Consider the following 22,481-nt stretch of genomic DNA (forward strand, 5'->3'; position numbering starts at 1 on the left):
TAGGCCCCGCCCAGGCCCCGCCCAGGCCCGGCCCCGCCCCGCCCCGCCTCGCCGCTCGCCCATTCAGATGTGGGTCAGGGGTGAGCGGGCGGTGCCGACGTCACAAGCTTCCAAGATGGCGCCGAGCGGGCGGCTGTGAGCGGCGCTCGGGCGTGCGGGGCGGGGAGCCGAGCCGGGCCGGCGGCGGGCGGACGGGGCGGGCGCGGGCGGCGCGGGCGGCGCCGAGGACGAGGCCGCGGGAGGGCCGGCAGGCGGGCGAGCGCCGCCGCCGACGCACACGAGGTGAGGGGCGCGGGAGGCGGGAGGCGGGCGGCGGGCGCGCCCCCGAGAGAGGGGCGTGGGCGGGCGCGCGCCCGGAGACGTGGGGCTGCTGCGCGCGTGGGAGGGGGCGGGACCCCCGGCTGGTCTGCCGCCTGCGGCGCTTTGTGGCCCCGGGCAGGCGGCGCGGTCCAGGCACAAAGCCCCCGAGCGCGGGTGTGCGGAGCTGGGCGGCGGGGAGGCGGGCGCCGGCTCTTTGTGCCTTTGCATCCGCGGTCTAATCCGAGCAGGTCGGGGAGCGGCGCTGCCTGACAGGCGGGCTCCTATTATGCGGGCGGCCCTGCGCCCGCCGCCGCCCCTCGCGGGGCGTTTCGCCGTGTCCACGACTGCGGCCCCGCGCCGTCCGTGTCGTTTCCCCGGCCCCCTCCCCGCAGGAGGACGGCTGCGCGCGGGCAGGGTAGGGGCAGGCCTGGAGGGCCGCTCCCCGAGGGCCAGGCCCTGCGGCTGGTGGGCTCGCTGCCCTGCCCCCAGACCTCTCTTCAGCAGGCGGCCGCTTGGCAGGAAGAGAGATGGGCTTGGGGGAGGGGGTCGGCTGGCAGGGGGAGGGGACCGGCTGGCAGAGGGAGGGGGCTGAAGGGCCCCAGCTTGTCACTCTCTGTTTATCTACCGAGATGGTTCATATTCACACGAGCTTAGCTGGGGTGAAGGGAGGCGGGGATGCCTCTCCCTGGGGGGTAGTGACTTACGGAGAGGAGGGAACGCGGCCAGATAATGGTCGCAGCGGCCCCACCCAGAACAGCGTGGGACTGCCTAGGGAAGGGAGCCCAGTGCGGATCCGGATGGCCCAGAACGGTTTTGAAGTTATTTATCCGTGTTTCTCCTGTTCCCTCCACCTCCAGTGTCTTTTCTAGTAGGGGTTGCCAAGCACATCTGGAAAGCTAGGTTCCCGGCCCCCCCACCCCGGCAGGAGGAGTGTAACCCGGGGAGGCCACCCCTCTGACATATGTGGTAGGGGGGAGGGGCAGAGCTTTGCCCATAGGAATCCTGTGGCTGTAGATTGTTGACTGATGTGGGGATGACTGTGCCTCTTGTGCAGGGGGGAGGGGGAGAGCTGGCAGGTAGTGGAGGGGCCTCCAGAGATTCTAGGCTGAACTTGGGGGTGTTCTCCAGTGACCCCCGCTCGAGGGATGGAGCTGGACCTTTCTGGAGCTAGCATTTATTGCTTCCTGGCTCTTGGCTTTACTTCTTTTTTCTCCGTTCCCATCTGCCAGCGTCTGGACTCCCTGGGCCTTTCAGCAGACATTTTCAGGAGCACAGGCCATGTGGCTGGTCTGTAGCCCTGGCTCAAGGAGCGGGCTTACGCTCAGCAGAGCAGGGTTGCTGGCATGTTCTGGAAAAAAAAAAAGCAGATGGGCCGGCCTCAGGCTGGCCTCCAGAGACAAAGCTGTGTGGTGAGATTGCTGGTGTAGCAGGCTCTTAGTACCAAGGGCTGGGGGGGAATGGGAGGCTGACACTTGGGGGCTGAACTGAGTCTTTTGCCCCTGGAGTAGGTTGCCCTGCCTGTGAGTGAAATCGGTCCTGTGTGGTTGTGCTTATTATGGAAATCTCTAGGTCCACGGGCAGGTAGTAGCCTAGGAAGGCTGGGAGGGGGCTTCCCACCTGCCTGCCTGCCTTGGGGTCAGTGCGCCCAGGTTGGTCTGCTTCCTGCGGGCCAGTTTTGGGGTGTTGCTGAGTGCCCGTCCTCTGGCCAGTTGACTCAAGTGCTGGTGTGCACCCAGGATTTCTTCCTGCAGTGTTTTCCTGCCAGTTGTTGGGACTTGTAGATTAGTCTCTCGGCTTTTACAAGCGATTCCTGAAAAGAAAAATCTCCCTCTGGTTGCTGGCTCTGCATAGAGGAAGAAGCAGCCCGAGGGAGCCAGGCCTTTAATTAAAGCAAAACCGAAATGATTGCTGCAGTGGCTGGAAGGAGAGAAGGCAGCGCAGGTGGGGCGGAGGTGATATGCCCTGTCCTGCAGCGAGGTACCTGCCGGGGACAGGTAGGCACCGTCCCGTCCTCTCTGCCTGGTCTTGGCCAGCAGCCCAGCCTTCTCCACAAGCTGCAGTCCTGGATTAATCCTCACATAGTGTTTTCTTTCCATAGATCAGATTTCTCATTTTGTTAATAAGCACAGCCTCCGATCCACTTGAAGTCAGCTGTCGTGGACTCAGAGCAACAGGGTTTTGCATTATTGAGCTGACAGGCCTGCTGCCTTCCCGGAGTCCTCATTGTCTGCCAGGCGGTGGGGGTGGGGGTGGGGTGGGGGCAGTGCCTTTGAATCAGCAGCTTGCCCCCGTGGAAGGGCTGGCAGGGCAGTTCTGGAGAGTCGAGGAGTGAAGAAGGAATAAAGTTCAGTTTACCCGGGGGACCTGCCACCCTGCCCTTTTTGCTTGGCCTGTTGGCCTCCAGCAGTCAGCCCCACCCCACGGCCTGCCTGCCTTGCCCACTGGGGCTGAGGGCCAGTGCCCCCCGGGACTGATCACTAGAGGGTGGGGGTTCTTGTTCCCGACTCCTTCTGCAGAGAAGAAACCACAAGTCCTGTTCCGCCTGTCCTGGCCCTCGGAGCCTGACTGATGAGGGACTCCTGGGGGCAGCGTGAGGGGCACTGGCCTCAGCACTGTTTACTCTCCGTGTGGCCTTGGACAGGGATTGACTCTTGGAGCCTTAGTGTCCCCGTTTCTAAAATGGGAACAGAGCTAGAGTTCACATTCACGTATCGCTGCCTTCCAGAGCTCAGCCTGGGGAAGACAGACTGGCAAACAGACGGTCGGAGGATGGGGTGATAGGGCCGCACCGTGCTGCGGGGAGCACGAGGTGGCGAGGGCGGAGGGTGGGCAGCTTCAGGAGGGGGATTTTACTGGGGAGCGCGCGGTTTGGGGAGGGCAGTGCTGGGGAGACAGGAGAATGGCGACAGGAGTGTGGCCCTGCAGATGCTGAGCTACGAGAAGCTGGCGCAGGAGCACCCGCTGCGTGCTCCTGTGAGTCTCTTTCACAAGCTTTTTATCCGTTCAGCGAAATTTTTTGAGAACCAATGCAGTGCCCAGCCCATGTGGCTAGATTAAATCGTGCTGTTGCTCAGAGTTGCCGCTAAGCGGTCAGCCTTCAGCTGGGATGTAGAGACACTGGGAGATTTCAGGGCTCGCTCTGGGTGCAGCACTCTCACAGACTTGGAGGTCAAGTAACTGGAGGTTAAATAACGTCATGGGGCTGCAGGGTAGGCGCCTTTGGTGTTCTGTCTGGAGAGGTCAGAGATCCCATCCTGGCTTCCTCGGTTAGGGGCTTCCAGCCAGCTGGGCCAGTTAGGCTCTGCCTGGCAGCCGGCTGTGCTTCCTGCTGGGAGGGGCCTTGCTTAAGGGTTAGGGACCTGGGCTGGGAGAGGGCTCCAAGCCCCAGAACCCGGTGTGAGCTGTGAGTGGCAAAGCCAGAAAAGCAGGTGGGGGCGGGGTGCGGGTTGCAAGTGGGCCCCCAGCACGCTCGGTGAGGAAGGGAAAACTGGGTGCCGACTCCAGACCCCAGCGCAGTCCAGGAGGGAAGGCCCGGGGCTGGGGGTCTCTGCTGAGGGAGCACAGTCTGGGAGGGTGTGGCCAGGCTGTGGGGAGAGGGACCCTGAGACACTGCCAGGCTCAGAGCCCCGCCTCTGCCTGCCCTGTGTGGGTGGGTGGAGGGGCGGGGGAGCGTGGCCTTGGGGTTAGAGCAGGTCCTGTCGAGGGCCCCCTGCTGCTGAGCGTGTGGCAGGGTGGGTGCCTGTTTGCTGTCGGGGGTCCACCTTCTCTGAGCGCGTGGGTGAAAAGGGTGGGGTACGGCAGGGCAGGTGGCTTGGCTCCTGGGGCGCCCGAGGCTCTCCCCTTCCATTCCGTGGGAATTCTGAGGGCCCCTAAGGAAAGGTGGGGCTTGGGCTTGGCTGGGGAGGGGGGCTTCCAGGTGGGCAGTTGACCTCTTGTGGACCTGGAGGGGCTGCTGGCTCTGGCACGGCCGTGGCCACTGTGCACACTGGCCTCCAGTGGTCTGGGATACTGCCGCCGCCTCGGGTTTCTCTCCTAGCAGCACCTCTGTGGGGGTGGGGGGGTGGTGGTGTTGGTGGTGGTGGTGGTTCTCAGGTGAGTGTGGGGAGGGGCTGCTCCAGTGCCTTGGGCACAGCCCCCCCCACATACACACAGGTGGTTGGAGGTGCTGCTCCCTTCCCCACGCTGGGGTCGCAGCCCCTTGGCCTCTTCCTCAACCTGGTTATAGGCCTTTTAAGGGGCAGGACTGTTCCATGGCCTTTGCAGTTCCCTTGCCTGCGCTGCTTTGGAGGCTAATAGTAAGCTCTTGGTGAATTCTTGTTCACAGAATGAATGAGAAGGGAGAGTAGAGTTGATGGTTGGGAGGGTGGGGCCTGGGGCCTCAGTGTCTGCCCCATGTGGACACAGGGAACTTTCCCTGTGATGAGCACGGGCTCCACACTGACCCGCAGTGTGTGTGCTGTTCCCTGTGCTGCCTGGTAGAGGCCTGCCTGATGGTGCCCTGGTTCTTACGTCTGCATATCAGGATCACCTGGAGCTGGTGGAGCCCAGCCCGGCCCACCTCTAGGGTGAGCCCAGCCATCTATGCTTCCTAAAGCTTTTGAAATGAATCCAATGTGCAGCCAACTGCTTTAGCAGAGAGATAAGTCTGTGTTGATAATAGAATCAGGGAGTGGTGAGTCCACAAAGACCAGCAGGGGTGGTCCCAGACTGCCCAGTGGGGTTGTGCTTACAGAGCGAGCCAGCGGCTTCTCTGTTAGGTACCAGGGTCTTGGAGAAGCATCAGGTGCAGAGGGGGCTCACCTTTTTCATGGTCCCTTTTCCTGGGGTGGCAGTGGGAGGGACCCCAGGCTGGTGAGTACTAAGGGGGCATCTCCTAGGAGGTCCCCTGGGAACCACCTGCTGCTCTTGACCCCAGGACTCTTGCTCCTGCTTGACTTTAAGGGACTGCCTGCCCTGGTCTCTTGGTTGCATTCTTGGGCCCTGGTTGGTCTCTGTGTGCCCAGGCATAGTGGCCTTGGAGTTCCTCGTGGTTCCCTAACAAGCCCACTGTGGCTGCAGCTGGGGACCCCTGGGACCTGTGTCCTGCCCCTTCTTTTTCTCTTTGACCTCAAGGTACCTGGGAGAGAGAGATGGGTCCCTGAGGTTATTTACGTGGGTAAGGTGTGTGAGGGAGCTACTGACAAGGGGCCAGGAGGTGGGGTGAGGGCTGGGAGGGGCACTGGAGGTGGGACTTCAGGTAAGGTATGGCCAGCCCAGCCCAACCTCCTCTGCTGGGACAGAACAATGGGCTGTCTTGGGGCTTAGTTCACGTCTGAGGGCAGCCAGGACACAAGACAGCCCCCGCCTGCTCTGGGCAGCTTACTGCACGAGGGAGGAGAGCAGCAAGGCCCTTGGGTGTGGTGAGGTCTGGAATGGGCCTGGTTGATGTCCTGGGGGGAGGTGCAGGAAGAGCAGCCTGGCCTGGGGCCAGGCAGGAGTGGGGCTGAGTGGTCTGGGCTGGGCAGTCGGGGGAGGGGTGGTCCGGGGCAGTCAGGGTGTCCTCCGTCACTGTTTTCGGCCTGCGCACGTCTTGGTAGATGGACCAGTGGGTTCTCCCTTGAGAGTGAGTAGTCCTGGGGGTGGATTCCTGTCTCAGCTGTTTGGCCTCTTCACCCCGCCCCTCCCTGGGACCCCTTTGGTAGAAAAGGGCTGATGGTTTCTTTCCAGCAGGTGCTCCGGCAGCTCTGCTTGCAAACTGGGAGGAGGATGGTTCCCACAGAGCTCCTGATGGGATGCTGGGGAGGTAGCACAAGAGGGCTGGGCCTTCCCTCTCAGGATCCTAGCCCGGGCTGGGCCTGGTGGGACACACCTGTGCAGTTCCTATTGCCTTCTCAGTCCCTGCTGTGTGAGTGGCCTGGAGAGGTTACGCACTTGGTCTAGAGTCCTTCTGCTGGGATGTGGTGGAGAAAGTCTAGGAGTAGGGTAACCACGATGCGACACATGCACGAGGGCGCATTGGACACGCGTGTGGACTCCTGCCGCTGAGCAGGGCTTGAGCCTGAGGGCAGCCAAGTTTTCATTTGAGTGGGGGGCAGACGGCTGCCTGAGACAGAACCCAGGGGTCTGGTTCAGGAGCTGAGCGAGGCCCCTTCCCCAAGCCTTGGGGGCGGAGAGGACCCCTTCTGGTCGTGGAGCTTCCCTTCTGCCCCTGGAGGCCTGGGCCTGTGCTCCCACTTCCAGGAGGGCCTAGGGGGGTGGGGGCAGGACTGGGCAGCCCGGAGCTCAGAACCAGGCTTGGGTCCTCCTCTTGGTGTTCTCTCAGCATAGGGGGCACCGGCTGGGGTCTCCCTCTGGCGTGTGGGGTTGTCTCTTGGCAGAGGGGCCTGGGGGGTCTGGGCGATCCCAGCTGGGCTGCAAGGGGAGGGGCCCTGGGCCACCACCAGCAAGCCACTGCCACGAGGCTGCAGGTGGTGGGGGGGGCTGGGCGTGGGCTCGGGTTGCCCTGTGGCTGTGGTAGGTGAACTCGAGCCCCAGAGGGGTGCGGGCAGGGGAGGGGATAGTTTCCAAAGTCCCACATTCCATGCATGTTGATGCTGATAAGGGCAGCAAGGCTGGCCGTGGGCAGGCGGTGCACACCTGCTTCCCGAGACCCCTCCCTGCCTCCACTCTGCCCACCTCTGGGGCTGAGTACCTGGTCCGCAGCCTGCAGGCGCCCGCCTGCTCAGGCAACACTGCCGCCTCTAGTTAGTAGGTCTTGGAGGCCCCGCAGTGGTTTCTGCCGGCCCTGCCTCTAAGGGTATTTTTGGAGGCCATTTGAAGTGGCATTTCCTTTCTTTTCTTTGAAATTCCTTATTCTCAGGTGTGGCCCTTTGCCTGGGATTTCAGCATTTGGTGAACAACTGTGATTTTGGGGGAAGAGGACTCTGATGTCAAGCCTGTTTCCTCCAGGTGCCAGACCAGACCTCTCCGTGCGTCATTTTCCTTGCTTGTAAAATGGGTTGGTAGAAATATTTGCGGTAATGGCCATCAGCCGTTCTCAGAGTGGTTTGCAGACCCCTGGGGATTCCCAGGACTCTTCAAAATACTTAGACATTACTGGCCTTTGTCCTCGCATTGACACATCATTGGTATGAAGACGTGGTGGGCAGCCCTGCCCGAGGTGCACACTGCATGCTCCAGCCCTGGGTGCTCGAGCCAGGACCACTGGTCTTCCTCATGCTGTTCCAGGGAGGCCGTGCAGGTGACCCAGTGGTGAGTCTTGACCCTGGAGGACACACATGTTAAGTGTTCTCTGTGGTGAGCTGGGGAGGACCAGGGGGGTTCTCGTGCCTCAGACCGAAGCAGGACGTCATTCCAGGAACAGCACTGTGTCTGCGAGCTGCTTTTTTTCATGGAACGTTAGTTTTACTTGAAAGAAGGGCTGACAGGCAAGGTGGTTGTTCAGACTTGGAGAATTGGTCAGACCTTTTCTCAAATGAGCAAAGTGAGCCTTACCACGGGAAGGAAAACAGGTGACAGTGTTCCTTGCCAGCCATAGAGCCAGCAGAGGCCAGGGATAGTTTTGGGAGCCGGTGTCCTTCACTGCGAGCCTGACTTGAGACCTCTTGTGATGGAAGCACTCGGGTTTTGGTGTCGTATAATGAAGTCTGACAACAGTGGGAAGATGTGATTGACTCAGGGGACCACTGTTTTCCGAATGACTAGCGCTCAGTGTTGCAAAATCCTGGGTGGATGTGAGTGCAGGGTAGGCCACTGGATTTTTGTGTAACCAGGTATGAATTAATCACTGATACAATTTCAGAGTCTACATTGCAACTTTTAAGAACCTACCACTTGTTGAGTTGAAGTGTAATAACAAGGAAGAATGGCCACCATTATCTGAAAAGGGTAAAACATCCCTCCCTTCTGTCTGTGTGAGGTTGGATTTCTCCACAGACTTCAGTCAGAACCACGCATCCTCACTAGCTGAACGCAGGGCAGATGTGAGGATCCAGCTACGTCTGTGCAGCCAGGCGTTAAAGACATTTGCAAAAATGTGAAACAGTGCCACCCTTCTCGTTGATTTTCTTTTCTTTTGGGATAGTTTTTTTCCTCCGTAAAAGCACCATTTATGTTAACATAAAATGGGTTTATTGTTGATAATTTTAAATCAAGTAAATATTTTTTAAGTTACCAGTTTTTCTAACACAGTAAATAGAACAGTAGCATACAAGCCACCAAAGAGTTCTTTGGGGGTCCTTCCTAGTTTTCAAGAATGTGGACAACAGTTTCTGACCGGTGGGCTAGGGCCAGCGGGTGGCCTCCTCCTTTACACCTCCCCTCCCCCCACCCCAACCTGTCCCCTCAGCCCTGCCTCTCCCCTCTGGCATTTGCTCCCCTAGCAGACCTGCATGGGAGCCTGCTGTGTGGCTGGAGCAGCTGTGGCCGTGAGGCTAGTGGGATGCAAGGTCCCTGGCCCCAGGAACCTGTTGGGTGGCAGCTGGGCAGCTAGTGCTGACGTTGGGTGGGGGGAGAAGTGCTGGGTGGCTTCGCGGAGGAGGGGGCACTCGGGCGTGACTGGTGGGGGCTGCGTGGAGGGGTCGCCTGGCCCTCTGGAAGCCCTCCGCGGGCCGGCCCAGGTGTGGACTTTATCCAAGCCCTGGGAGTCCATTGAGAGCTGTAAGCAGGAGAGTGACTTGATGGGATTGGCGTTTGAGGAGAGAACTGAGGATTGACAGCTGGGACCGCGGGGGTGGGGAGCACATGCTGGACTTGGACGGTCCTTCAAAGTGGCTCCCGTGGGAGGATTCCCCCAGGTGCAGGGGCTCCGGCTTCTGCTGCTTTCTCTTGGGACTGAGTGACACTTTCTGGGCATGTCCTGTGGGACTGGCCCCCGAAGCCCTGGTTCACACGGTGCTGCCGTGTCCCCGGCCATGTGGCTGTGTGCGGGGGTCCCCTGGGGTGGGAAGGGGTGTTCAACCCCTCCCTGGATCGGGAAGACCCTAGTCTCTCCGCACCGAGCACGTTGGCTCCTTGTGGACCTGGGCTGTGCTGCGGGTTGTCACGAGCATGAACCACAAGGTGTGAGTTACATGTGCACACATCTGGCTGTAAAGAGTTGGGGGCGCGCACCCTTCCCCCCACCCCTGTAAGAAATGGTCCCCACGCCCTGGGCTGCTCCCTGGGCCGCTCCTGATTTCACTGCTTTTCCGAATTTGGGGTTAACTGTTGCGAGTGTGTGCCGGTTCTCCGCACTCGTCTGCATTCTTGGACATTGGATGTGCTCTCTGTGGACATAGAACTGGGCGCTCATCGTGCTTTTGAGACTCACCCAAGTGCTGGGTGTCACTGTGGTTCCTGCGCCCCGGTCCGCCCTTGGCGTGTTCCAAGGTGGTACTGACCCCACACGTCATCGTGGGGCAATGTCAGGGTTTCTGTTTTTGCTGCTGCCTCAATAGCCCAGCTTTCACCCCCTCCCCCAGCTCTGCTTCCTGGGGCAGAGAAGAACCTGTTTATTTTTTCTGTCTCTAAACCGGGTTCCTTAATGCCGAACAGTCCTCCCAGCGCCCCCGGGATGCCGTCTGAAGAAGCTCTGTGAGCACTTTTCTTCGAGTCCTGGGGGCCCCTCTGTCCGACTCCCTTTCTGAGCTCGGCCTCTCCTCTGTTGGGCCCGTCACGTTACCTGCTGGGCAGGTGAGACTTCTTCTCTGTAAGTGCCATCCTGCGGGCGTTTCAGGCACAGAGCCACAGGTTGAAATGTTTTCCACAGCGGTTCCCTAGTTTTATCCTTAAAAATGGCTTTTTAAAAACTGGTGGGTGCCCAAGGTGTGCCTACTTGATTTTATTTTATTTTTTTCGCATTTTGGACTAAAACAACCTGATCCTTGATCTTTGGTTTAGCTCCTTGAGTCCTTGGTCAGAGGCCCTGGGCTTGGGGGTTGGTCCTTCATGCAGGGCAGGGATCCTTCTGTTTGACCCCTGATCCCTGAGGGCCTTGTCCAGCCTGGAGCTCCTGGGGCCGTTGTTGGTGCCTTGCTGGCTGCACTTGGAATGTCCTCTCCTCTCCTGAGCATGCCTGTCAGGATTTGAAGACCCCTTCCCTCTTCCTTGGACACTAGGATGGTTAAAAATGTCATCAGGTTGTTGCTGCCTTCAGATGGCAGGCACAAATCTGCCCCGATAAGAGGTTTTAAGGTGGTCTTTATAGGTGTCCTGTGGGTCCCTGGCTGGACTGTAGGGTTCCCTCCTGTCGGTGCCGCTTCTTGTCTGGGGATTGTTGTGATTAGTTGGGGGTTCGGTCAGCTTGCTCATCAGGCCTGGGACGGGCCCTGCTGCCCCTCCTGAAGATTTCTGTGCACCTGTTGAAGCCAAGTACATCGTAGTCATACCTAAGAAGTGTGCCCAGTTGTGAGCAACAGCGCCATGGACTCTTCCCAGGTGGACACGCATCCAGCATCCATCTTGAGAGAGAAAACACCAGAACAGAAGGCCCTCGTGTGTCCTTCGAGCCCCCTCCACTCCCCAGTCCCTCCCCTCACCCACCCCTGCTTTCCACCTTGACCAGAACTGGCTGTGTCGTCCCTTTCGGGTCTGGCTGCTTTGCTCAGCCTCTTGTTGGAGGCTCCCGTGCAGGCAGCCAGGCCGTGGGATACGGCGACAGTCAGCTCTTCTTGATCCGTGCAAGGCATGAGTGTGGGGCTTGGCCTGAGCCCTGGGGCCTGCCCACTGCTGGAGGGGCTCCACGCCTGCATGGCTTCTGGGACCCAGGGTTTGCGTGTCTTCAGTCTGGGTCTTTTTAAAGTCTGACCGTTCTCTTTTCTGCCCGGGATGACCTCTTTCAGTGTCTGGTCAGCTAGTTGAAGCCCGTCGTTGCCATCTGGCATCCGGTTTGGGCTTTGTTTTTCTGATTCCAGGGCCAGGCCGTCACAGGCAGGGCACAGGGCCTGGGTGCCAGCCACCGGGAGTCTCGGCCGCGTGGGTGGACGGGTCAGCTGCCCTTTCTCGGGGAAGGACTCCTATACCCTGAGGTGGTTCTTCCTGGTTTTCAGTCATGAAGTGTCTTCTGGTATGAAGGGATGATAATAGAAGATGGCAGAGTATTTTTATTTTGTTTTTTAAATATTTGAGAGTCCTTAGTTAGTGTAAGACATAGTGAGCTTCTAGGGTTGGGTTTGAAGTTGTGATGTTGGAGTCTCTGTCCTGGAGGAGCTGTGGGCTGGGCAGCGGCTGCTCTGTGACTCCTGAAAGGTATCCCGGGGTAGGTGGGGGACGGTGACTCCTTTGCAGCAGGTGGCCCAGGCTCCCTGCACTCTGCCTGCCACCCGTGCCTAGAACCCCTTGCCCCCCCGCGGCCACTGTCCTGCCTCTAAGACGCCCGCAGTAACGGAGTGCCACCTCGATCTCTCGAGTTCTGGGGCCGCCTCCTTCCCCTTGACCCCCATCACTGAGCATTTACTACCTGCCGAGTGTCAGGCTTTCTGGGGAGTAGAAAGCTTGTAACCCACAGTCCAGTGTGCGTGCAGGTTCTGGTTCTGAGGTCTGGAGTGAGGCCAGACTGTCTGCGTTTCTCAGAACCCTGGGTGAGGGCCTTCCCTGGTGGTCCAGTGGTTAAGACTCCGTGCTTCCAGGGCAAGGGGCGCAGGTTCGATCCCTGGTTGGGGAACAGAGATCCCACATGCCACATGGCATGGCCAAATAAACAAATATTTAAAAAAAAAAAACTAAAAGAAGAAACAGAAACCCTGGGCGATGCTGCCACTGGTCCCTGGACTGTGCCGGACACCCAGCAGGACAAGTAGGAAGTGGGGCTGGGGGCGCAGGAGCCAGCTCGCCAGGGCCTGTCTCCCTGCAGCAGGAGCTCCTTGCTCCTTGCCTGATCCGGATGCTCCCTGTTGGCTGTGCTGCCCCGCCCCGCCAGCTTCCCACAGGCTCCCTGCCTCCAGGCTCTAGTTCTTTTGCTGCAAGCAAGCTTCTTACCTAGAGCTCAGGCCCCTTCAGGTGGGGATGGGGAGCAGTGCAGTGTGGGCACAGTCTGGAAGTTTTCATGATAGTGACTGTGCTCCAGGCAACTCTCACCTGCCTCTCCCCAGTTCACCCCCTGTCTCACTGGCTCAACACTCTTGGCCAGACTCAGCCGGGCTGGTGGCCTCCCAGTGTGACCCTGCCCCACACCCTCCCCGGTGCCAGCCAGCCAGCTGTGCCAGTGCCAGCAGGGGAAATCCAGCTGCAGGTCCCCAGGTCGTCCTGGGAGTGGGAGTAACGGGCAGGTTGTAGGCCAGGGGTGAGGTGAGTGTGCAAGGCTCGCCCTGGAGCCCTGGAGAGCGGGGTTTGCGGTTGTGGCCCCGCCAGGCCTCCCCTCATGGTCCCATGAGCCTCTTGGGTGGGAGTGCACATGTGGGAAGGTGGGACTGCAGGCATTTGGGGGCAGACTCAGGGAGGTCGGGCTGGGGTGGGTGGACGCCACCTCCCACACTGCTCAGGGACCTGAGGGAGAAGGCCAGCCCCAGGTCCCGATCACCACGTCACCACCGTGCTGATGGAACTGAGTGTTAATTTCGTAGAAGTCTTGTCCGAAGGAGGGCAGGGCTCTTGGCATTCGTGGAGCCCGTTGCTTTCCAGGAGGATGGTCTGGGAGACGAGCCAGGAGCTACTGGCCGGCATCCAGGCCTGGGCCGGATTACCCGCCTGGCTCGCCCAGAGCAGTGGGTCCCACCCACCACCAACCCATGTCTGGAGGGGCAGGCCAGAGAGGGCACAGCCTGGGTCCCCAGAGTAAGCCTGCCCCTGGGTGGTGTAGCCCTGGTGAGGCCTGCTGTGAGGTAGGCTGTGGGAGGGGGAGATGAGGGGGAGCTGCAGGCCGAGGCCCTCCTCCTGGCTCCCCTGCCCTGCCCCTGGGAGAAGGAGGTGCAGGTGTCTGTCCCCAGGGTAGGAAAGTCTGGAGTCAGGCTCTGCCACCTGCTTGCTCCTGTGACCTTGGGCAAGTTGCTTAACCCCCAGAACCTGTCCTCTTATCTGGCACTGGAGGTGGAGAGAACACCTCTGAGGCTTCCCCACAGGCAGGGTGCCCTCCAACTGGTATGGGGTGAGGAGGACCTGGGGCTGGGGAGGGGGGGGGTGGGTTGGGGGCTGGGCCTTAGGCTCTTCTGGATCCTGGGTGCTGGGACCTTCCAGGCCTTCTCGCTCTGCCCTCCAGCTGCCCTCCTGCAGCCTGGGAAGGGCTGGGCCTGCAGGGAGGGGCAGTGCTCGCACCTGTCGGGGCCACACCTGGAGCACCAGGTGGCCACAGCAGGGGTCGGCTGGGCCCAGAGTTGGGGGGGCAGTGGATACGTGTGTCTGAGGCCCTCAATGACACAGTCAGATGTGCTTAAGCCCCTGGGGGCATGGCGGTGGCCTGGTGTCCTTGTGACTCCCACCGCCAGTGGAGCCCTAGGTGGGTGCTGGGCAGCCCCCCCGCTCTCAGCTGCAAGAGTCCTGTGTTCTTCTGTGACTTCTAGCTGTTGTTCTTTGGCCAGAAGGTGGTTAAGGAGCAAGAACAGCCTCCCATTGGGTGCTTTGGGCTGGGCCGGGAGCGAACTTTCCCGGGGGGACCCAGCATAGCTCTGGGCCTCCTGCGGAAGGTGTGCTCTGGGGAGGGAGGAGGGGTCAGGGTTCCCGGGGACCTGGGTGACAAGGCCTGCCCAAAGAGAGTTGGGGGGCCCCCTTTTCCTGTCTTCACCCTTCTTTCCAGGACCCTCCATCCTGGCTGGGTATGGGCGGGGTGAGTCGTTTCAGCCAGGGTGCGCGGGGCTTCTTTGGGGGCTCTTTCCTGCCTAGGGAGGTAGGACATTGCAGAAAGGGGCCCACAGTCTCCTGGGAGCATCGCCCAAGGGTGAAACCACACCCTGAGCTTGGGCCCCCCTTGTGGGCTAGAGGTAGGCATGAGATGCCGTCCTCTGTCTCCAGAAGGGAGGGGTGCCTGCCGCCAGGCTCCAGGGAGGCAGGGCTGTCTGCCTCTTCCCCAGGGGGTTCCACCTGGAGGCTGAAGGATGGAGCAGCCTGAGGGCCCAGGCTTCCTGGCGCCCAGGCTCTGGGCTTAGTGGGTGTCCAGGCTAAGTTGGGGTGGCTCCTGTCGGAATTGGGGTTGGAGCCGTTTTCCTTGGCTTCCTGCTTAAACAAGGGCCACTTTCATGTGGAGACCTCCTCTCGTGGCCTCCTGCCCTCTGTGGGTTCCAGGAGGGGAGGCCTCCCCACAAACCCTAAGCCCATGTGGACCACCTGACGTGGGTGGGGCCTTGTCTTGCCTGGGATCCCTGCTCAGCTGTAGGGGCCTGGCCTTGGGCCTGTGCTCTGTAGGCCCCGGGCCTGTCCTCAGTGTGTGTGGGGTCAGTCAGGGGCCGGGCGGGGGCCAGCCGGGCCTGCCTCCCTGGCTTTTCTGAGGCCTGAGCCCGGAGGGAAGAAGAGGAAATGAGATCTCAGTCAGGACCTGTCCCACGTCACTGTGTAGCAGCCCTGTTGGGGGCCGTCCTGTGAACAGAGACCTGGGAAGGTGATCCAGGCCCCTCTGTTCACAAGAGAGCAGAGCTGCCCCCTCCCCCACTTCCTTGCCGGGGTCAGGGTCAGCCCATCTGGGGACAACCACGCACCCATCTGACTGACCTGTCCCACTACCCAAGATCCTGGGCATTCTGGAGCCAGTGCTCCGGGTGGGCAGTGGGGCTGCGCTGGGCGTGGGATCCTTGGGGCTGATAGGCACGCTGCTGGGCCTGCTGCCAGGTGGCTGCTGGGTGCCAGGAGCTGGGGCCAGGCGGCAGCCTCATTCCAGCCCGTGGTGGGCTCCTGCCAGGGCTGGGCACCAGCCCTGTACCCAGTGGGCATCCCGCTGCCAGCTTGCCTGGCCAGCCCCATGGTGCTGTTTCTAGCCCTCTCTCCCCTGCTGCTGTGGGCTCTCCAGGGTGGGTGCTTGCTGCTCCGACACCCGCCGTTGAGCCGGAGGACAGAGGCCTCTGGGAGGGAAGGAGCAACACTTTCTAGGGGTCCTGGCCCTCACCTGTGGTGAGGTGTGTCCTCGCTTATGGACACGATGTAGGCCCACACTCGGCCCAGCCTGGGGTGGCCGGCAGGCGGGGCGGCTTCCTGGTGGACGTGTACTCCCAGCAGGCAGCTCTGTGTGACACCCCCCCACCCCCACCCCTGCCCGGCGGAGGGCACAGCCTGCTCTGCCCGGTCCTGCTGGGCCTCCCCGCGGGTAGGTCGGGCTCGAGGGTAGTCACTTGGTCAGTCGCTGGGCCTTGCCCGGGCTGCAGTGACCAGGCTGGTCGACCTGATCTCCAACAAGGGCGAGGAAGCCCCAGTTGCAGGGTCTGGCCCAGGCTGAGGCGGAGGCCGCTGGGTGGGCATTGTGCCCGGGCGGGGCTTGGGTTGTCCTCGGGTCTGGTGGGGTTCCTGATGTGGCTTCCCATCCTTTCTCCTGGGCTGCTCTCACTGGCGGTGGCATTGCGGTGGTCTCCGCCCCCCTCCCCAGGCAGGGTTTGGCTCCATCTCTGGCCTCTCTTGGCCGAGAGCCTGATGAGGGGCCCAGGCTGCCCTCGGGGAAACGTGGACGCTCTCAGGCTGCTGGACCTACAGAGCTGGTTCTCCTGCCCTCTGGGCTGACCGTGCCCCCTCCCCCCAGCAACCCCTGCAAGAGGGGAGCTGTGCTTGGGGCCGAGAGACAGCTGGCAGGCTGGAGCCGAGGCCTCCTGGCCACCCTGCACCCCGGGTCTGGTCACATTCCTGAGGGACCTGCTGAGCCTCCCTGGCCCTGGGGGCGGGGGAAGGGCAGGCAGGGATGGGCTCCGGGCTGCTGCAGGCCTCCTCCCCCACCCCTGGCTCCATTCCAAGGGCGCCCAGGCCTGCTGGAGTGGGGGACAGGGAGCTGGAGCCTCAGGACCCCCTCCCGCAGGACCCAAAGCTCTGGGGGTGGGCAGGTGGAGCCCACCCACATCTGGCAGCAGCTGCCAGTGGCCTTGGCGGGCTGGTATTGAAAGGGCGAGCCTGCAAACGCCATGTGGTCAGGCTGGGCTGGGCTGGAGGGGGCTGGGCGCTCTGGGCGGGGGTTGGGGGGGGGCGGAGAGCAGACCCGGAGGGAAGGGAAGGAGCAGGAAAGCCAGAAGCGGTTGAGACTGGTTCTTATAAATAGCCCGTTGCACCAGCGCCTCCAATTTTGACCTTTTGTTATGTAAATGTGGCCAGCCTGGAAAAGGCCTTGCCCAGGCCTCCTGCCACCACGTCTGCCCGCCCTCCAGGAATTGTGTGCCTGCTACCAGCTCTCCCAGATCTAGGTGGCCCTTGGAGTATCCTAAATCTCCTGTGGGGGTGGATGGGAGGAGGGTGCAGGCGAGCTCCCCAAACCTGCGTTCTTCCTGCCACGGGGACTGACTGGGGGCACTATGACCACTGTCTCTTGCCCAGCTGTCTGGGCGTCCCAGCCAGAGAGACCCCCAGACCGTCCTGGGAGCGAGGGCCCCCAGCACCTTCCCCCTCCCCTTGCTGATGCCTTTGTGGATGACCATGTCTGTTTGTCTTCCCTTCCCCAGGTGACCAGGCATTGATGCACCCCCAGGGAGGCCACGCGCTCAAGGAGGCCACCCCCGCTGGCTGCTGCTCACATGGTTTCTGGGCCCCTGGCACTCCGGTAGGTCAGGGAGGGGGAGCTGGGGGCGGGGGCGGCAGAGGGAGGACGTTTGCTCCTCCTCCTGGGGACTCTGGGCAGCCTGCAGCTCTCAGCCTGTGTCCTGGCCTGCAGTCCTTTGTGTGCGGGCAGCGCTGGCAGCATAGAGGGGAGGCTGGGGCTTGGGGAGGAGGGCTGCTGTGGACTCACTGGCTCTCGGAGGCCAGGACCTCCTGCCCTCGGCTAGTCCCCTTGCCAGTTGTCCTGGGTGCTGGCGCTAGGTGTCCAGGCCAGTGTGGAGGCCGCGCCTTGGGCTCTTTGTCCCTGCCTGGCTGGCTCGGGCAAGGAGTGGTGGAGGGCTGGTTCCTGCGCGACCTGGGCTCCAGCCTCTGAACAGCCTGACAAGGCCGAGCTGGCCTGAGGTGCTTGCTGCCTCCTGCTGTCAGGCCCTGAGTGCCGGCCCACGTGGTCATTGGGCGCTCGAAGTCTTCCTTGGGGTGCACAGGATCATGGGGGGTTTTCCTCTGTCTTTGCAAACAAGGGCAGGTACGGGCCAGTGGGAGGAAGGCAGGTGGGTGCAACCCCTCCAGGCTCTGTCCTGAGGGAGGCAGGGCTGGGCGCCTGGTAGGAGCTGATCCCAGGTGTGGGAGGCTCAGAGCAGTCAGTTCCTCTCTGAGGTTGGGCCGTGAGCAGAAGGACATGAAAGCCCCTTGTCGGTCTCACGGCTCAGAGCACCTGTGGGAGGGCACGAGCTCCTGAGTGGCTGGAGGGGTGGGGACCACGGCCTTGCACTGTGGCCCTGCTGCCCAGTGGGGTGGGTGCATGGTTGGGGCACGCTGCTCCCAGAGACCCCTGTGCACACTGCCACGCAGCCACCACAGAGTTCCTCTGCATGTGTTTTCCTCAGTGACGTCAGTTAGCATCTGTGCCAGTCTGGCGAGTTTCCCAGGCTCATACAGCACTGCCTGCCCTGCCCAGAAAGTCCCTGGGGCCCAGCGGTGCCAGGGCTTGGCCAGGCTGCCTTTCCTTCTCGGCACCTGGAGGCCCAGACAGGGGGTAGGGGGGATGGGTGCTCAGTGCCTGTGATGGGGCAAGGCCTTGTGGGGTGGGGGTGGCGGCTGGGCGCAGTGTCATGTGATGCTGGTAAACCTCAGAGTTTGGGAAGCCTCTAGGGTTGTTAGAGACCCAGCCTAGAGCAGAGGTCGCAGACCAGAGGCTGCATGTTTGATCTGGCCCACGTGGTATTTAAGGAAAAAGAACCTTCATTTTGCATGGGGTGGTTTCACCTGAAAACCTGGATTTCTGGCTTGTCTCGAAAACTGGGAAGCTGCATGCCCACGTGGGAAGTCCAGCCACCCAGCACCTCATAGACCCCTGCCTTTGGGTCTATGAGGCCAAAGACGGAACAAAGACCTTTGGGTCCCATCTGGGCACGTGGTTGGCTTCCTTTAGTGCGGAGATGATACCTTGGGCCAAGTTCAAATCCCAGTTTGGTTGCCCGCCACCATGTGCCCTTCGTTGTCCTCTGTTTTCAAGTTTGCAGATAGGCTGGTGCCGCCCCACTTCTCTGGCAGCCTGGGTGGCGTGAGTTCCCTGCCCAGGTGCCGGGCCCCAGGAGGGTCCCCCGCTGATGTGCGCGCGTACCTGTTCTTGCCCGCAGGTGGTGCGTGTGGGCAGGGCGTGGGGACATGGGGCCCGACATGGAGCTGCCCAGCCACTCGAAGCAGCTCCTGCTGCAGCTGAACCAGCAGCGGACCAAGGGCTTCCTGTGTGATGTCATCATCATGGTGGAGAACTCCATCTTCCGGGCCCACAAGAACGTGCTGGCCGCCAGCAGCATCTACTTCAAGTCCCTGGTCCTGCACGACAACCTCATCAACCTGGACACAGACATGGTCAGCTCCACGGTGTTCCAGCAGATCCTGGACTTCATCTACACCGGCAAGTTGCTGCCCAGTGACCAGCCAGCCGAGCCCAACTTCAGCACGCTCCTCACCGCCGCCAGCTACCTCCAGCTGCCCGAGTTGGCAGCCCTCTGCCGGCGCAAACTCAAGAGAGCTGGCAAGCCCTTTGGCTCCGGGCGGGGTGGGGCCGGCCTGGGGCGGTCCCCCCGCGGCCAGCGGCTGTCCACGGCCTCTGTCATCCAGGCCCGGTATCCGGGGCTCGTGGACGGGCGCAAGGGGGCCCACACCCCCCAGGAGCTCCCCCAGGCCAAAGGCTCTGATGAGGAGCTCTTCCTGGGCGGCTCCAGCCAGGAGAGCGTGCATGGCCTGGGCCGGCCGGTCTGTCCAGCCAGCGGGGAGGCTGGCCTGGGTGGCTGCAGCACCAATGGCAGCGGCGGGGGCTGCGAGCAGGAGCTGGGCCTGGACTTGTCCAAGAAGAGCCCCCCGCTGCCCCCCGCCACCCCCGGGCCCCCCCTTACCCCCGACGACCCAGCGCAGCTGAGCGACAGTCAGCAAGGCTCACCCCTCTCGGCCTCCGCCCCTCCCGTCGCCAACAGTGCCTCTTACGCCGAGCTGGGGGGCACCCCCAGTGAGCCCATGGATCTGGAGGGGGCCGAGGACAACCCCCTGAGCCTATTGGAGGGGCCGGGCGGGCAGCCCCCCCGCAAGAGCCTCCGGCACTCGGCCCGCAAGAAGGAGTGGGCCAAGAAGGAGCCCGTGGCCGCCTCCCCCTTTGAGCGGAGGGAAGCGGCGCCAAAGGGCCCCTGCCCAGGGGAGGAGGCCGAAGGGCTTGGGGACAGGGTTCCCAACGGCATCCTGGCCAGCAATGCGGTGGCGGGCGGGCCCTACGGGGAGCCCTCATACCCCTGCAAGGAGGAGGAGGAGAACGGCAAGGATGGGAGTGAGGACAGCGGGCAAAGCGGGAGCGAGGGCGGCAGCGGCCACGCCGGCGCCCACTACATGTACCGGCAGGAGGGCTATGAGACGGTGTCCTACGGGGACAACCTGTATGTGTGCATCCCCTGCGCCAAGGGCTTCCCCAGCTCCGAGCAGCTCAACGCGCATGTGGAGACGCACACGGAGGAGGAGCTCTTCATCAAGGAGGAGGGTGCCTATGAGACGGGCAGTGGGGGCGCCGAGGAGGAGGCCGAGGACCTGTCGGCGCCCAGCGCGGCCTACGCAGCCGAGCCCCGGCCCTTCAAGTGCTCGGTCTGCGAGAAGACCTACAAGGACCCGGCCACCCTGCGGCAGCACGAGAAGACTCACTGGCTGACGCGGCCCTTCCCCTGCAACATCTGCGGCAAGATGTTCACGCAGCGCGGCACCATGACGCGCCACATGCGCAGCCACCTGGGCCTGAAGCCCTTTGCCTGTGACGAGTGCGGCATGCGTTTCACCCGCCAGTACCGCCTCACTGAGCACATGCGCGTGCACTCGGGCGAGAAGCCCTACGAGTGCCAGCTGTGCGGGGGCAAGTTTACGCAGCAGCGCAACCTCATCAGCCACCTGCGCATGCACACCTCCCCCTCCTAAAAGCCAAAGACCCTGTTGGCCCGCGGGCGCCCAGGAAAGCAGGGGCACAGTGGCTGGGCCCCGGGTGTGGGGCAGTTCCTGGTGCAGCCCCCCGCCCGCCCCCCAGAGCTTTAATCCACAGTCTGTACCAAGGGGAGAAGCAGGCAGCTGGCACCCAGCCCGAGTGCGTGTGGCTGCTGCGCCGTCTGCCTCCTGATCCTGCCCGGCCCAGTTCCCCGTGAGGGCCACGGCGGGGCCTGCGGGAGTGGGTCACGGGGGTGTCCCACAGGCCGGGTCGGAGCAGGGGGAGTGGGGGCCTCCCTCCACGCTGCGGGGAGCAGGGCTGCCGCGGCCAGGGTGTCTGTGCTGCCAGCCTGGCTCTGCGGGGAGCGGTGCCAGAGGGAGGGGACAGCGCCCTCCCTCCTCGAGCCAGGGGTCACCGCTCACTGGTGCTGGGACAGTCAGGGGCCCCCACCGCCTACCTCTCCACAGCTAAAGAGCCCTCTGGGCCTGTGTGGCTGTTATTCCTACTGATCTGTTCCTTTTTTCTTTTTGAATTTTGTTTTTTAAACCAAAACCAACAAGAGTTTATTTTCCTTCCGGCCCCTCGGGGCTGAGCCTGGGTCTGCAGACTGAATGTACCGGGGCAGCCACCCCACCCTGCCCGACTGTGGGCTGGGCGCCCACCCTCCAGGCCCCAGAAGCCCTTCTTGGCCAAAGGCTTCCCTGGGCCCCGAGCCCTGCCTCGGCTGCCTCAGGAGAGAGAGTGCTTTTCCCATAGTTTCTGAGGAATATTCTTTGTTTAGAGGTACTTGTTTTTTATTAAGAGAAAACCCCGTGTAACGTGTATGTGAATGTTGGAACTGGAAGGTCTGGGGTTGGTGGGGGGCGGGGGGAGGCTGGCCGCGGTGCCAGGACGTTGGTACGCGTTTCCATTTTCTCCGTGTGGTGTGCGCGGTACGTGTGGACTCATGTCGCGTTTCCTTCCTTCCTTGCCCTTCAAGGTGGAGAGACTTCTGACCTTTTGCTACCTCTTGAATTTGTGAGAACAGGACGTTGGTTGGTGATGGCAGTTGTGGCCGTGACACTTGTGTTTTCCTTGTCGCCCTCCTGGGCCCCCCGCCTGTGCCCCCTCTCAGAAGGGGCACCTGTACTTCCTCTGTGCACGTGTGGCCAGCTGGCCACCCTGAAGGTGTTCTGAGTGTGCTGCTGGGCGTCAGGGAGCCCGAGCTGCCTCTCATCTGGGCCCGAGTGGGGGTATTGGTGCTCCAGCCCCTGGGGAGCCCCTGGCACAGGACCAGGTGCCGGGAGGCGGGAGCCACACGGTGGGACAAGTTCCTGGAGGCTCCCGGTCAGGCCAGGACGGGGCGGAAGTGAGCCCCCCCCATCCTGTCCCCTGGGCCTGCAAGAGCCTGACCTCGGGAGAGCAGCAGCCCCTACCTGACCAGTGCGGAGGGGCTGACCACAGGGATGTGTATATCTTCTCCCACCCACCCCCGGCAGGGTGGGGACCTGCTCTGCTTTGGCATATCTGGGCGGTCTGGGGAGAGGCTGGCTGCCACCTGTGGGCTCAGCCCTGAATCCCACCCTACCCTCACCTCTCGCCTTGGGCTCTCCGCCAGCCTCGGCCACCTCCATGGGCCTAGAGCCATGCTCACAAGGCCAGGCCAAGGTCGAGAGGTCGGCACCACTGTCCTCAGCCTACTGTAGCCACAGGGCTGGACCAGCGGCTTTATCGGCTTTATCTTCTTCGTTTTGCTTCATGTTTTCATTTCTTTTCTTTCTACTTTAAGTTCAGACCAAAAAATTCCGGAGTCATCCCCTACCCCCATCCTCCACCCCTCCAGAGACCCTCCAGCTGAAACCAGAGCCTGAGTTAGGGACCCGAGTGGTGGGTGTTGGGAGTGAGGGCACGCAGGCCACGTGGGGCCCTGCTGAGCCCTTGGGGTACCCCTGGCCTCGGGCTGCTCCTCTCCCCTCTGGGGACTTGTGTTCCAGCAAGTCAGGCGGGGCCCCTCCAGCGCCTCTGCTCTCCCGACTCCCCTACCCCGTCAGCACTTAAGCCACACGACAGAAGTCTGTAGCGGGAGCTGCACACACGCCCCTGGGCGTGGCCCCCGGTGAAGCAGGTGGTTCATGGC

At 62.1% G+C, this 22,481-nt stretch overlaps 1 protein-coding gene across 2 annotated transcripts; it reads left to right on the forward strand.

The window, feature by feature from the left end:
• The first annotated feature begins 217 nt into the window (after positions 1–217).
• On the forward strand, positions 218–21,200 carry HIC2 (HIC ZBTB transcriptional repressor 2). 2 transcript variants are annotated; one of them, XM_068562703.1, is made up of 3 exons: positions 218–282; positions 16,812–16,909; positions 18,546–21,200. In XM_068562703.1, exons 2-3 carry the CDS (start codon positions 16,884–16,886, stop codon positions 20,359–20,361), a joined length of 1,842 nt encoding a protein of 613 aa, XP_068418804.1. In that variant the 5' UTR covers positions 218–282; positions 16,812–16,883; the 3' UTR covers positions 20,362–21,200. The 2 variants fall into 2 exon arrangements, with proteins under 2 accessions (XP_068418804.1, XP_068418805.1); XM_068562704.1 differs by lacking the exon at positions 218–282 and adding an exon at positions 7,446–7,530.
• The last annotated feature ends 1,281 nt before the right edge of the window (positions 21,201–22,481 follow it).

The sequence above is a fragment of the Eschrichtius robustus genome, chromosome 14 (assembly GCF_028021215.1).
Source record: "Eschrichtius robustus isolate mEscRob2 chromosome 14, mEscRob2.pri, whole genome shotgun sequence".
NCBI classification, from domain to species: domain Eukaryota; kingdom Metazoa; phylum Chordata; class Mammalia; order Artiodactyla; family Eschrichtiidae; genus Eschrichtius; species Eschrichtius robustus.

What these genes read in the sequence shown, in the direction of transcription:
- HIC2 (XM_068562703.1), top strand. Translation starts at nt 16,884, where the DNA reads ATGGTTTCTGGGCCCCTGGCACTCCG. An exon ending in TCTGGGCCCCTGGCACTCCG is followed by an intron (nt 16,910 to 18,545) that starts GTAGGTCAGGGA and finishes TCTTGCCCGCAG; the next exon opens with GTGGTGCGTGTGGGCAGGGC.